Here is a 15,313-nt window from a genome sequence, read left to right as displayed (position 1 = left end):
AATGTATTTATTCCTTGTCTTCCAAAGGTATCTTATTACAGGAGTAATCCAAAATCAAAGTTTTTCTCATTCAAAAAAGGCACTACGGTAAGAAAACTGTGTTTGTAGCGGAAGCTTCTCTTCCTGGTCCAACGGTCCAACGGACCAGGAAGAGAAGCTTCCGCTACAAACAAGCTTGAACCGTCATATGGACATGCACTGCTACGCCGAGACCCCCTGTAACTCAGAGAAGCCACGGAGGACTCTGAAACTTCTCCCAGCCCTTAGTCCACATGAGGGGGAGTAGATAATGAGGGAAATTTAAATTTTGGGTGAGCTATCCCTTTAATAGTGCGGCTTAGCTCGATATATCACAGTAATCGTTCATTCTGTGATAAAAGCATGAAATTTGGTAGATGTGTTGGTGAATATGTTTCAAACAAATCTGGATAATGGGCCACCACAAAAGCAGCTGGCGTATTGTATATTGTTGGAAAGCCCGATGAGTCACATTTACAACGAGGCACAGCTTGTAAGGATCGAGCATTCATGGAATGATCAACAGGGATAAACGCATGGGTAGTGCCCCTCCAAAAAAATGTGCATCCCAGTCTGCAGTATTCCCCCGTTGGTTTTCACTCTGGTTCTGGAACTGCCAATAAAAGAGGATTTTCAATTTTGGGTGAACTATCCCTTTAAATATGTAAAATGAACATGACATGTTTATTTCAGCTGCTGTTCCTCCCTCCCCAGGTGTTTGTGCAGCACCAGGCCCTGTGCCGGGTGGAAGGCCTGCAGCCCGTCAGCGTGTCCGAGGGTCTGGCCGTGTGCCAGCGCCTCGGCTCGGTCCGGCTGCTGCTGCTGGAGCCCAGTCGCCTCGGGGTTCTGCAGCGCGTCCGCCTCAACGTCAGCCAGGACGACGTGCTGTATGCGCTCAAGGCCGACTGAAGGCCGACTGAAGGCCCGACTGAAGGCCCGACTGAAGGCCCGACTGAAGGCCTGAAGGAAGGCCCGACTGAAGGCCGACTGAAGGCCCGAAGGAAGGCCCGACTGAAGGCCCGACTGAAGGCCGACTGAAGGCCGACGGAAGGCCGGGCCTCTACACCAAATATCTTACCAAGAATATTTGTCTTATTTTTAGTCAAAATGTCATTTCTACTCAAAACAAATCTCATTCTACTTAAAATAAGACTCATCGCAATAAAAAGCAGCTTGTTTTTATAGACACTTTTTACTTCTTTCAAGCAGATTTTCACTTGAAATAATCTGATAGTGGATCAAGTTTTTCTTCCTTATTACAAGCACAAAAAACTTCCTTTCACTGGCAGATTTTTCTACTTATTTCAAGTAAAAATTAGTTTGAAACAAGTGAAAATGATCTAAAAACAAGTAAAGTTTTAGGTGAGGAGTCTCATTTCTAGTCAAAACTAATCTCTTTCCACTTAAAATACGACTCATCACCTAAAAAAACTTGTTTTTAGATCAATTCCACAATTTTCACTTGAAATAAGTAGAAAAATCTGCCAGTGAAAGCAAGTTTTTTTTGTGCTTGTAATAAGGAAGAAAAACTTGCTCCACTATCAGATTTTTCTACTTATTTCAAGTGAAAATCTGCTTGAAAGAAGTAAAAAGTGTCTAAAAACAAGCTGCTTTTTAATGTGATGAGTCTTATTTTAAGTAGAATGAGATTTGTTTTGACTAGAAATAAGACAAATATTCTTGGTAAGATATTTGAGTTTTTGCAGTGTGAAATGATTGTTTTTGTGTTTTTTTAACTTTAAATCACTGCTGTGGTGAGGAATCACAATAATATTATGACACTGAATTACCAGAAGCAGAGATGTGGATGTGTGTGAATCTGGCTTTTTGCCTCGAGTTTTTTTTTTTTTTTTTTTTTTAGATGGGAGAGTTTGTGACGTCCCCGCTTTAAACTTTATTTAAAATGTGAGGTTTTGCTCTTTTGTATCATTTTTAATGTTGTCTAGCGCTTCTTATTTTTACGTTTCAGTACTTGAATTATTCAATAAAAACTCCATCTTCAATATGATGCTACTCCTTTTGCCTTTTTTTAGGGTTAGGGTTAGATCGACTTTGAGTCCAAAATGACTCAAACACTCACTTTAACACAGAAATTCCACATACTCGCTGACGCAGCATGCATCATACATCATACAAATGGCTGAGCAGTCAGTAATGAGGAAGACAACAGAGACTCAGCCAGACCCAGAAGATTTGAAGGGCAGACAGAGGAGAGAAGGGGGGAGCTGAAGGATGACAAAGGGGGGAGAAAATTATTGAATTAGTCAGACTGTAATATAATAGCAGAAAGAGATGAGGACAATGCGAACACACACACGAGGGGAGTTGGGGGGGGGGGGGTCGGAAGACGATCACATACCGTCGTAGTTCCCACCATGACTCGCCACAAAACCGAAAGTAAAGAAACGCTGGTCGGCTCGCCCAGCATTTCCACCACCACTAATAATAACAAAATAACCATAGAGACAAAACCATATATTTATCTAAAATGGAGCCATTAACAAGTGGTAACGTAGAAAAGGAAGGAAGAAGTGTCTCAGCCGGAGATTGTTGTAGCTATAAATCTCCGGTTTACGATGCAAAGTCATTTTAAACTTGTCTGAATGACTTAAAGTGTTGAAGCTTCTGCAACAACAATAACTGTTATGTTATGTAGTTGTTCCCGGGTTTCTCCAACGCTCCCGGTCTGTCCATCTATATGCACTCAATACTTGGTTGGGGTTGAACTACTGGAAATTGACTTTTCCGTGATATTGTAATGTACTTATTTGTTAATGGTGAACCCCCCTCCCCACCCCCCCCCCCCGGGAAAGCATCCCTGAATGATAATAATTAAAAAAAAAAGTTTATTTCTAAAGCACATTTAAAAACAACCCAAGCTGACCAAAGTGCTGTACAGTTAAAAATGCAGGCATAATACAAAGAATTGCGTCCTGTGGGAACCGGATCATATTAAATATGTAGAATGACATGTGTAACTGAGCTGCTGCCCCCCCCCCCCCAGGTGTTTGTGCAGCACCAGGCCCTGTGCCGGGTGGAAGGCCTGCAGCCCATCAGCGCGTCCGAGGGTCTGGCCGTGTGCCAGCGCCTCGGCTCGGTCCGGCTGCTGCTGCTGGAGCCCAGTCGCCTCGGGGTTCTGCAGCGCGTCCGCCTCAACGTCAGCCAGGACGACGTGCTGTACGCGCTCAAGGCCGACTGAAGGCCCGATGGAAGGCCCGACTGAAGGCCCGAAGGAAGGCCCGACTGAAGGCCGACTGAAGGCCCGACGGAAGGCCGACTGAAGGCCCGAAGGAAGGCCCGACTGAAGGCCGACGGAAGGCCGACTGAAGGCCCGAAGGAAGGCCCGACTGAAGGCCGACTGAAGGCCCGAAGGAAGGCCCGACTGAAGGCCGACTGAAGGCCCGAAGGAAGGCCCGACTGAAGGCCGACGGAAGGCCCGATGGAAGGCCGACTAAAGGCCGACGGAAGGCCCAAAGGAAGGCCCGACTGAAGGCCGATGGAAGGCCGACTGAAGGCCCGATGGAAGGCCCGACTGAAGGCCGACGGAAGGCCCGACGGAAGGCCCGATGGAAGGCCGACTAAAGGCCCGACGGAAGGCCCGATGGAAGGCCGACTAAAGGCCGACGGAAGGCCCAAAGGAAGGCCCGACTGAAGGCCGACTGAAGGCCCGAAGGAAGGCCCGACTGAAGGCCCGATGGAAGGCCGACTAAAGGCCGACGGAAGGCCCAAAGGAAGGCCCGACTGAAGGCCGATGGAAGGCCGACTGAAGGCCCGATGGAAGGCCCGACTGAAGGCCCGAAGGAAGGCCCGACTGAAGGCCGACGGAAGGCCGACTGAAGGCCCGAAGGAAGGCCCGACTGAAGGCCGACTGAAGGCCCGAAGGAAGGCCCGACTGAAGGCCGACGGAAGGCCCGATGGAAGGCCGACTAAAGGCCGACTGAAGGCCGACGGAAGGCCGACTGAAGGCCGATGGAAGGCCGACTGAAGGCCCGATGGAAGGCCCGACTGAAGGCCGATGGAAGGCCCGATGGAAGGCCGACTGAAGGCCGACCGAAGGCTGGGTCTCTACACCAAATATCTTACCAAGAATATTTGTCTTATTTTTAGTCAAAATGTCATTTCTAGTCAAAACAAATCTAATTCTACTTAAAAATAAGACTCATCACATTAAAAAGCAGCTAGTTTTTATAGACACTTTTTACTTCTTTCAAGCAGATTTTCACTTAAAATCATCTGATAGTGGAGCAAGTTTTTCTTCCTTTTTACAAGCACAAAAAACTTCCTTTCACTGGCAGATTTTTCTACTTATTTCAAGTGAAAATTAGTTTGAAACAAGTGAAAATGATCTAAAAACAAGTTAATTTTTAGGTGATGAGTCTCATTTCTAGTCAAAACTAATCTCTTTCCACTTAAAATAAGACTCATCACCTAAAAATTAACTTGTTTTTAGATCAATTCCACAATTTTCACTTGAAATAAGTAGAAAAATCTGCCAGTGAAAGCAAGTTTTTTTTGTGCTTGTAATAAGGAAGAAAAACTTGCTCCACTATCAGATTTTTCTACTTATTTCAAGTGAAAATCTGCTTGAAAGAAGTAAAAAGTGTCTAAAAACAAGCTGCTTTTAATGTGATGAGTCTTATTTTAAGTAGAATGAGATTTGTTTTGACTAGAAATAAGACAAATATTCTTGGTAAGATATTTGAGTTTTTGCAGTGTGAAATGATTGTTTTTGTGTTTTTTTTACTTTAAATCACTGCTGTGGTGAGGAATCACACTAATATTATGACACTGAATCACCAGAAGCAGAGATGTGGATGTGTGTGAATCTGGCTTTTTGCCTCGAGTTTTTTTTTTTTTTTTTTTTTAGATGGGAGAGTTTGTGACGTCCCCGCTTTAAACTTTATTTAAAATGTGAGGTTTTGCTCTTTTGTATCATTTTTAATGTTGTCTAGCGCCTCTTATTTTTACGTTTCAGTACTTGAATTATTCAATAAAAACTCCATCTTCAATATAATGCTACTCCTTTTGCTTTTTTTTAGGGTTAGGGTTAGATCGACTTTGAGTCCAAAATGACTCAAACACTCACTTTAACACAGAAATTCCACATACTCGCTGACGCAGCATGCATCATACATCATACAAATGGCTGAGCAGTCAGTAATGAGGAAGACAACAGAGACTCAGCCAGACCCAGAAGATTTGAAGGGCAGACAGAGGAGAGAAGGGGGGAGCTGAAGGATGACAAAGGGGGGAGAAAATTATTGAATTAGTCAGACTGTAATATAATAGCAGAAAGAGATGAGGACAATGCGAACAGGCACACGAGGGGAGTTGGGGGGGGGGTCGGAAGACGATCACATACCGTCGTAGTTCCCACCATGACTCGCCACAAAACCGAAAGTAAAGAAACGCTGGTCGGCTCGCCCAGCATTTCCACCACCACTAATAATAACAAAATAACCATAGAGACAAAACCATAGATTTATCTAAAATGGAGCCATTAACAAGTGGTAACGTAGAAAAGGAAGGAAGAAGTGTCTCAGCCGGAGATTGTTGTAGCTATAAATCTCCGGTTTACGATGCAAAGTCATTTTAAACTTGTCTGAATGATTTAAAGTGTTGAAGCTTCTGCAACAACAATAACTGTTATGTTATGTAGTTGTTCCCGGGTTTCTCCAACGCTCCCGGTCTGTCCATCTATATGCACTCAATACTTGGTTGGGGTTGAACTACTGGAAATTGACTTTTCCGTGATATTGTAATGTACTTATTTGTTAATGGTGAACCCCCCCCCCCCCCGGGAAAGCATCCCTGAATAATAATAATAATAAAAAAAGTTTATTTCTAAAGCACATTTAAAAACAACCCAAGCTGACCAAAGTGCTGTACAGTTAAAAATGCAGGCATAATACAAAGAATTGCGTCCTGTGGGAACCGGATCATATTAAATATGTAGAATGACATGTGTAACTGAGCTGCTGCCCCCCCCCCCCCCCCCCAGGTGTTTGTGCAGCACCAGGCCCTGTGCCGGGTGGAAGGCCTGCAGCGTGTCCGAGGGTCTGGCCGTGTGCCAGCGCCTCGGCTCGGTCCGGCTGCTGCTGCTGGAGCCCAGTCGCCTCGGGGTTCTGCAGCGCGTCCGCCTCAACGTCAGCCAGGACGACGTGCTGTACGCGCTCAAGGCCGACTGAAGGCCCGAAGGAAGGCCCGACTGAAGGCCCGAAGGAAGGCCCGACTGAAGGCCCGAAGGAAGGCCCGACTGAAGGCCGACGGAAGGCCCGATGGAAGGCCGACTAAAGGCCGACGGAAGGCCCAAAGGAAGGCCCGACTGAAGGCCGATGGAAGGCCGACTGAAGGCCCGATGGAAGGCCCGACTGAAGGCCGACTGAAGGCCCGAAGGAAGGCCCGATGGAAGGCCGACCGAAGGCTGGGCCTCTACACCAAATATCTTACCAAGAATATTTGTTTTATTTTTAGTCAAAATGTCATTTCTAGTCAAAACAAATCTAATTCTACTTAAAAATAAGACTCATCACATTAAAAAGCAGCTAGTTTTTATAGACACTTTTTACTTCTTTCAAGCAGATTTTCACTTAAAATCATCTGATAGTGGAGCAAGTTTTTCTTCCTTTTTACAAGCACAAAAAACTTGCTTTCACTGGCAGATTTTTCTACTTATTTCAAGTGAAAATTAGTTTGAAACAAGTGAAAATGATCTAAAAACAAGTAAAGTTTTAGGTGAGGAGTCTCATTTCTAGTCAAAACTAATCTCTTTCCACTTAAAATAAGACTCATCACCTAAAAAATGAACTTGTTTTTAGATCAATTCCACAATTTTCACTTGAAATAAGTAGAAAAATCTGCCAGTGAAAGGAAGTTTTTTGTGCTTGTAATAAGGAAGAAAAACTTGCTCCACTATCAGATTTTTCTACTTATTTCAAGTGAAAATCTGCTTGAAAGAAGTAAAAAGTGTCTAAAAACAAGCTGCTTTTTAATGTGATGAGTCTTATTTTAAGTAGAATTAGATTTGTTTTGACTGGAAATAAGACAAATATTCTTGGTAAGATATTTGAGTTTTTGCAGTGTGAAATGATTGTTTTTGTGTTTTTTTTAACTTTAAATCACTGCTGTGGTGAGGAATCACACTAATATTATGACACTGAATTACCAGAAGCAGAGATGTGGATGTGTGTGAATCTGGCTTTTTGCCTCGAGTTCTTTTTTTAGATGGGAGAGTTTGTGACGTCCCCGCTTTAAACTTTATTTAAAATGTGAGGTTTTGCTCTTTTGTATCATTTTTAATGTTGTCTAGCGCTTCTTATTTTTATGTTTCAGTACTTGAATTATTCAATAAAAACTCCATCTTCAATATGATGCTGCTCCTTTTGGTTTTATTAAATTTCACACCTCCACCGCCATCATGTTACAGAATGAATTTGAGTCCAAAATGACTCATCCACTCACTTTTAACATCTGAGATGCATGAGAATGAGAGAACTATTGATTCATTAGGTCGACATTTGCCATTTGACTTTTGTCCGTGACGAATCCAAAGCGTCAGCGATGAGTTCAGCTGCACCTTCAGCTTTTTAAGGGTTGATCTTATTTGATTTATTTATTTTTATTTAGAAAAGAAAACTAGTGATTAATCATTTTAACCAAAGTGAGTGGTTCAAAATATCACATTTGAGACTGAAGTATAAAAAAAAAAGATAACATTTTATAGACATATAAATAATGGAAATAACTGTTAGTTGCAGCCTTGGTTCAGTTTCTCAGTCCAAAATTATATAAATAAGATTTTGAATCTTTGTCTTTCTTGCCCCGGGTTGAATGTGCCCCTCTGATAAAATAATAGACTATACGCACAATCCTGTCTCTTTATGACGGATCGAACTTGGACACATCCAGTAAACATTAACACACATTTGGAGACTTCAGGCCGATGTGGAAATACCGAGGAAGGAAGGAAAGTGGGCCGATAAGCCGTCAAGCTGAGCCGCTGTTATAAAACTGTTAAACTTTATTTTATTATTCTTCCCTGGACTGTCATCATTTAAATGCTAATTGTCTGCTGCAGTGGGAGTAACACAAGTCTAGGGGGATTTTTTTTGGCCATAACAGGAGAACATTTGTCACGTTTGCCCTGTACAGTAGCCTCCATTGCTTTATGTTTCATGGTTTAAGTGACAGAAGCTGTGTACCGATAAACATGGAACAACAGTTTCTCTTTTTCTTGACGTCAAATGGGGAATAATTATCAGACCTGTGTAAAACTGAGATGCACAATTCAAAAAGTAAAACAAAGAGGGGTTGTTTTTTATTCCTCAAATTTTGGGGTTTATTTCTCACAAATTTGTGACTTTGTGAAATATTTTCTTGTAAATTTGCAAGAAAAAAGAATCAAATTTGTGAGTGAAATGTCAAAGAATATTTGAGGCTGTTTAAAAATAAAAAAAAATTTAAGTAACGAGTACTTTCAGCCTTCCTAGAAAAGTCGAGTAAAAGTAAAAATATTTGTCTTGGAAATGTATTCAAGTAAGAGTAATAAGTACCAAAGAAATCTAATACTCAAGTAAAGTACACATCCTCTGGACAGGGGCGGACTGGCCATCTGGACGTTCTGGAGAATACCAGAACGGCCGGTGCTGCAGGACGGCCGCTGGCCGCTGCGCAGCCCTCACAGTTTTGTTTTTTTTCTCTTGCTTATCATCTACTGTTGTTCCATGTCCAGACCAATAGGTGGCAACAACGCACCTGCAGCAATGGTGCCGGAATGGGGGGGGCCAAGGGGCCATTGGCCCCCCCACTTTCCGCCCCTGCCCTGCTCTACCGGTCGCTGATCACCATAGGCCGCTATCCCGGTTTCAATAATTCCCCCGGTCCCGGACCCACATCAAATGAAATAAACCAGTAAAACGTAGAAGAATCTTTCATTTTAAATCAAATCCTACTCTGCCTGTAATACCGCTCAGTAAATAGTCCCAATTCAAGTCTCTCCGGCCATATGGTGCCCACGTGAATGCACAGCTGAGCGGAGCTTCTCCAGCTTCCGTCGTCCTCCCTCCGCTTATTATTGTCCGAGCAGTGTCACCTTCACCTTCGTCACCTTCTCATCCTGCATCCACATACACTGTGGACCTAGTGCACCATCTCAGAAAGTGCAACTTCTGCTCTGCCGGTGAGCAAGGGAAGTTTACTTTGAAAAAATGCGAGGAAAAAATGAATTAACCTGATTAGGATGTGTTAATAGCCTAGTTCAGCTTTGGTGATATGCCTTTAGTTATTATCAATTCCAGGTGTTTTACAGTTGTTACAGTTGTTTCACCTGGAGATGACGTAGCCTACACACCCACAGAGACAGGTGATGAACCGGAGCGGCGAGAGATTTATGACGTTACGTAATTCAATAATCAATATTAACGAGGGCGAGTATGTGTCTGCTTATTTCCAGCATGTAGTAAGGGCAACATATGAAAATCTGGGAACTAAATCCTTACCAAGAAATTTCTTCACAATTGTCTTTAGGAACGTGCGTAATATCATGTCTTAAAATGTTGAAATTCAACTCCCGTGGGAAACCCCCTAAAAAACTACTCAAAGTTGGGGTACCCGTAACTGGATTTTTGAACATTCCGAAATGTTAAATTTGGCCTTAAGTAACTTGTGAGGGGTCAAACTAGGGGTTTTTCATGATTCTGAGTTGATCGCAAACATTAGTTTTACACCCAAAACACTCCTTGGTGGAGAAAAAAACAACCACACCCACTTTTCTTGTTCATCGGAACCCCCATCACCACCACCAATAGAATGTATTGCAGAGAAGCCATTCCTTAGCATTGCAGAGGTTGTGTCACTACTAAATACTCAATATAATATAACTTATATTCTATAGCCTTTTTTCTATAGGACATACACACCCTCCAGGATTTTGTGGTGTCACGATTGCAACTATTAATGCAAATTCAATCATGAATTATTTGGCCTTGCCACTGCAACTTTTCTGCAAATTCGCTATCATAGACCACTGTGGCTAGCTGTGGTCAGCTGTGACCACAGTGTTTCCATTACTTTTTTTTGCATGTGTTTTTATTACTAGTTATTGTTTTCATACAACATTAAGTTTTATGCGGATCGGGAGCGAGAGAGAAGGAAAAACATCAGGTGCACACCAGATGTCACATACCAGTAAAAACGGAAACATACACATAGCCTACACACACACTTCTCACTATTGGGTACATGTACATTAAAATGTTGCTTTCTTCTACTTTTTATTTATTGCCATGGTAAATCGGCCTAAGTATTGTTTAGTGGTAGTTGTAGTTGGTTAGCATTAAAAGTGAGGAATTTTGGAGTTGACGAAGATCAGAAAAATGGGCTAAATAACTAATCTTACATCTCACCCCAAAAATAAATTCTGGACTCAAAATAACTCGCTGGAAAGGATGGATCCGACATAGAGTTGTCTTTTATTTCCTTTAACCAGAAAGCAAACAAAGTTCAACCCGAGCCACTTACAGATACAAAGTTTGAAAAGAAAAGTAACAAAGTATCAGGCTGCATGCAAAGCACACCCCAAGACATACATCTAGGAGTAGTTAAGTGACTGACTCCTTACCAAAAGTTGAAGGCTTATATAGGCCTAGGTCTATTCCCAAGTCGATTCACCAGACTGTTCTCTGAGGGTCCCAATTCCCCTCGTCCCCATCCCCACTGCCATAACTCTATCAGATGGGAGACGTGGAAAAGGCGATGGCAACCGCCTTCACAGACCCTGCATAATAATGTGAACCTGCTTGCTAGTTGACCTCTGATCTACCCCTCTCTCTCTCTGGCTGCACATAAACAGTTGGCTGATCTTTAAGTCACAAAACATACTCCTTTCAATTAGATATACAGAACAAAACATTATATAATCATTTGTGATCATTTAAGATGATCAACATTAAATCTTAAACTAATAGATACATAATGAGTATATGTCTTTTTTAATAGTAGCATAATATTGTCTTTCAGCATTAACCTATTACAAACTTTCATGTCATTTATGATGAAAAATACCACAACATTCCCCCCTGTGTGACTGGCCAAGTCACAAACAATCCCAATTGATGAATTCAACATGTCAACCTACATGTAGTCATGGATTCCACCCTTAACTAAATCGGGACAGAAGGAAGTCCAACATAAATCAAAATAATGACAGAGTCCATAAAAGTAATACATCAGACATCAAAACCAAACCAAAAATAAAATACACACAATACGAGAATCTTCAAAACATGATAAATGATGACAATTACATGTTTCTCCTCAAGGCTCTCAAAACTTAGTTACAAGATTATAATCCCTTTAACACAAAATATAATAAAAAGAGTGCTCAAGTGACAAGAAAATGAAATTGTGCTCTCGTGTAAAAGATAGATATATAAAAGCATGCAATGTTTCCTTCACTTATTCATCCTTCAAACCTTGAACTGTCTACATGATTCAGACAAAATGAAGTATGCCACAGTAGTAGCATTCAAGAATCTTGTCGACACGATGTCTACCCTCAACCTCTTCTTTCCCTAAACCCCATTTCACTCGTTGCATCAGCGTAGGTCCTCCTCCATTGATGTTGTAAAACGGGTATCCTAGTTGACTCCAATTCTCTGCATATCCTGACACCGGGAATGGACTCGTGATCATCGCATTTGGTGGGAGGTGTCGATCTTGGCCACCTGGTTGGTTAGTTGGTTGGCTCTGAATTCTCTGGTTTGGATTGAAATAAGGTGAAGTATTTGGCCAGTGGCTAGGCAGGGAGGGCTGGTTCTGTCCACCCTCGTTACTTCCCTGCCTGGCACTTCCACTTTGGTCAGCCATGTTAATCTATATGGACAACAAATAAAGATTGATTAGTTCATCTTTCCAGCTTTCAGAATCATTCTGATAGTTCTTCTGTTCTTCTAATGCCTTCATTCCTATTGCTACTATAAAAGATCCCTCATAAAGTGTAGATCTAATCTTATATGGCTTTATTAACATCTCAAAAGCTTCTGTTCCATATCTTGACACGATTTCATGAGTGCTGAATAACAGTGAGTTCTGATAATGCACTGACACAATTTCTATTCTACCTTTAGTGAACAATGGCATACAATATTTCTTCTCCAGATTAATCACATCATATCTGTATGTTAAAGCGAGCCCATCAACACGTCACGTAGGCCATATTTAAGCGTCATTAATTTGGCTGTTTCTTGTTTCATTATTGATTTTTGCATTAATTGATCAGTGCATTGATCATTGTCACAGCTCATCCTCATGTTTATTACTGCGTCAATTTGGCATCTTTTTGCAACTGGCAGGGTTTCAACAATCGAGCGTCCAAATATCCTTACCACTGTTAAATTATACATACAGCTTCTCACATAAGTAAGGTTAACTTCTTCATTTGCTGGTATTTGTTCATGTTTAATAGCCAACAATCCTGCTGCCAGTGCACAATCAGCTGTTAGTTGTCCAGTTTTAATTTCAACATGACTAGAGATTATTATATAGTAAATCAATATGAGAAGTGCTACTACTGCACCTCCTCTACATAAAATGTATTTATGTTTTGGCTTTCTTCCAGCTGTTCTTTTCCTCCATATAATCACGCTTTGTGTCTGTTTTAATGTAGTTATAGTAGCCTGTTTTGGTCTTTCTCGGCTTTCTGCTTTAATTTGTTCTAGTTTAACATTATTGTCAGAGGGTCTTTGTTCCTCCTGCATTTTGCTTCAGTGCCAGTCTCTTAGAACGTCTTTCTTTCACTATTTCTTCGGGCTGCGTCTGGTCCTGCAGGGAGGCGTGGCCGTCCCTTAGATTCCCCTGCGATTGGATCTGTCCCTGCGGGGAGGCGTGGCCGTCCCCTTCTGGTTCCTGTGGATCACTTGTGGCTCCAGGTGGTCTCTCTGCTTTGCAGCAGTGGTTCAAATGATACCAGAGAGTCTTACCTTCTACTTTCAAAGCAGTAGGTGTTACTATAATGACTTTGTAAGGGCCTTCCCTTCTTGGTTGATTCCACTTGCGTTTAAACACCCTCAGGTAGACCCAGTCTCCTGGTTCAATACTCTTGAGCGGTTCTGGAATGACAGCTTCTCTGTTCTCCACTGCTCCTTTGACCTGTTGAGATATAACCTTGTATATTTGAGTCAGCTGCTGTAAATAACATGTCAATTCTCTTTCACATTGTTCAAGTGGTGGACCTTTATACGGGCCCCTGAAGAAGGGGACCAGCATTGGTCTTCCAGTAAGCATTTCATGCGGTGTTAGATGTGTCATTCGGTTAGTTTGCATTCGCATTCCCATTAGTGCCAAAGGTAAAGCATCTACCCAGTTCAACCTATACTGGCTGTTAGCAATGATCTTTGCTAACTTAGATTTTAACACTCCGTTAGCTTTTTCCACAATTCCCTGTGATTGGGGATGATAGACACAGCCAAACTTTTGATTTATTCCCAACATTTTACACGCTGTTCTAATGGTATTAGCCACAAACGCTGGACCGTTATCCGATGAAAGAAAATCTGGCACGCCGAACCGCGGGAAGATGTCGCGACATAAAAATTTCGCAGTCGATTTTTGATCTGGTCCTTTAGTGGGGACAGCTTCTACCCATCGGCTGAATCTGTCTATCACCACTAGGATGTATCTATATCCTCTTATCCGTTCTGTCATATCAATATGGTCCATTACTAAATGCCGAAAAGGACCATCCGGCGGTGGCATGTGTGAAATTGGCGCTGAAAAACTTTTTCTAATATTATGACGCGCACACACATCACATTCATGCAACACTCTTTCCACAGTACTCGCTAAGAAAGGTGACCACCAGACATTTTGTATTCTTTTTATCACCTCCCCCCTTGCGCAATGGTCAGGGCCATGCGCATCACGAATAGCTACCTTTAACAATGCACTTGGTATTACAAAATGTCCATGAATACTTCTCCATAGTCCCTCTTCAGGACCAGAGGCGGTTTTAACTGCACCTCGATTCTTCCAGACAGACTGCTCATATGGACCAGCCCTGTCTTGAGCAAGTATTAAAGACGCCACATCAGCTAGAGGTGGATCATCTTCAACCATCAGCATGGGACCTATAGTTTCACTAGCTGCTGCTTGTTTAGCCATTTCATCTGCTAAGTTGTTACCCTTAGCAATCAATGAGTTTGCCTTCTGGTGGGCAGCACATTTTATAATAGCAACCGCTAAAGGGAGCTGCATCGCCATCAGAAGATCAGCAATAGCCTCAGCATGCATAACAGGTGATCCATCTGCTCGGACAAAACCTCTTTGCTTCCAAATACTACCATGCACATGACACACTCCATAAGCATATTGTGAGTCTGTATATATGTTGACACGTTTGTTTTTACTGAACTTACACGCAGCAGTCAGCGCTTTAAGTTCTGCCAACTGTGCTGAACAAGGTTGTGGTACTTTAATTGCTTGTTGTTTTTCGAACGTACCATCATGTTTGAGTTCCACAACAGCATAACCTGCGTGGTTACCCCTGACATCTCTGAAACATGATCCATCCACAAATAAAGTTAGTTCAGCCTCAATTGGTTCATTATACAGATCATTCCTAGGTTTCAAAAATGTGTCAGTTATCTCTACACAATCATGAGGAGAGCCCTCCTCAGGTAAAGTTATGCGAGCTGCAGGGTTGGCTGTCTTGCAGCGCTGGATCGTTAATTCTGGTGCTGACAAGATAACTTCATAACCAGTCTTCCTGGCCTGCGTTAAGACAAATCTGGGACTCGTGAGCAGGGCATGCAACTGATGCGTTGTATATAATATCACCGGGTGTCCCATAGTCAAAGTTGAAGCTTTTTGAAAAGCAAATGCAGCTGCTGCCAATCCCTGATAACATGGGGGCAGTCCTGCTTCAACAGTATCCATCTTTGTACTATAATAAGCCAAGGGTTGTTTCACCGAACCTGCATCCTGCATCAATACTGCACAAGCGTATCCATTTCTCTCAGCAACATACAAATGAAAAGGTTTAGAATAATCTGGATGTCCCAGTGCTGGAGCAGTCTGTAAATCTCTCTTTAAAGCTTCAAATGCCGCTTCGGCCTCATCAGTCCATTGTAACTGAGCACCACTGTCTTTTTGTCCTGCAGTATGAATAATTGCACGCAGTGGAGCTGCTTTAAGAGCATATTCACAGATCCATGGTCTGCTGTAACCACACATTCCCAAAAACGTTAACATCTGTGAAACTGTCCATGGTTTTGGTGATTTAATTATCACTTGGAGTTGT

At 42.3% G+C, this 15,313-nt stretch overlaps 1 protein-coding gene across 1 annotated transcript in view; it reads left to right on the top strand.

Annotated features, from left to right (window-relative positions):
- Positions 1-981, top strand: part of orc1 (origin recognition complex, subunit 1) — a 54,693-nt gene extending 53,712 nt beyond the window's left edge. Inside the window, exon 18 of the mRNA XM_085775255.1 lies at positions 733-981. Within this exon, the coding sequence (XP_085631381.1) occupies positions 733-927 (195 nt within the window). The 3' untranslated portion in view covers positions 928-981. The remainder of the gene's footprint in view (positions 1-732) is intronic.
- Positions 982-15,313: the final 14,332 nt, after the last annotated feature.

The sequence above is a fragment of the Trachurus japonicus genome, chromosome 4 (genome assembly GCF_045865225.1).
Source record: "Trachurus japonicus isolate A0001 chromosome 4, Traja_1.0".
NCBI lineage: Eukaryota > Metazoa > Chordata > Actinopteri > Carangiformes > Carangidae > Trachurus > Trachurus japonicus.
Note: the sequence above shows the minus strand (reverse complement) of the source record. Positions and strands in the feature narration are given on the sequence as shown.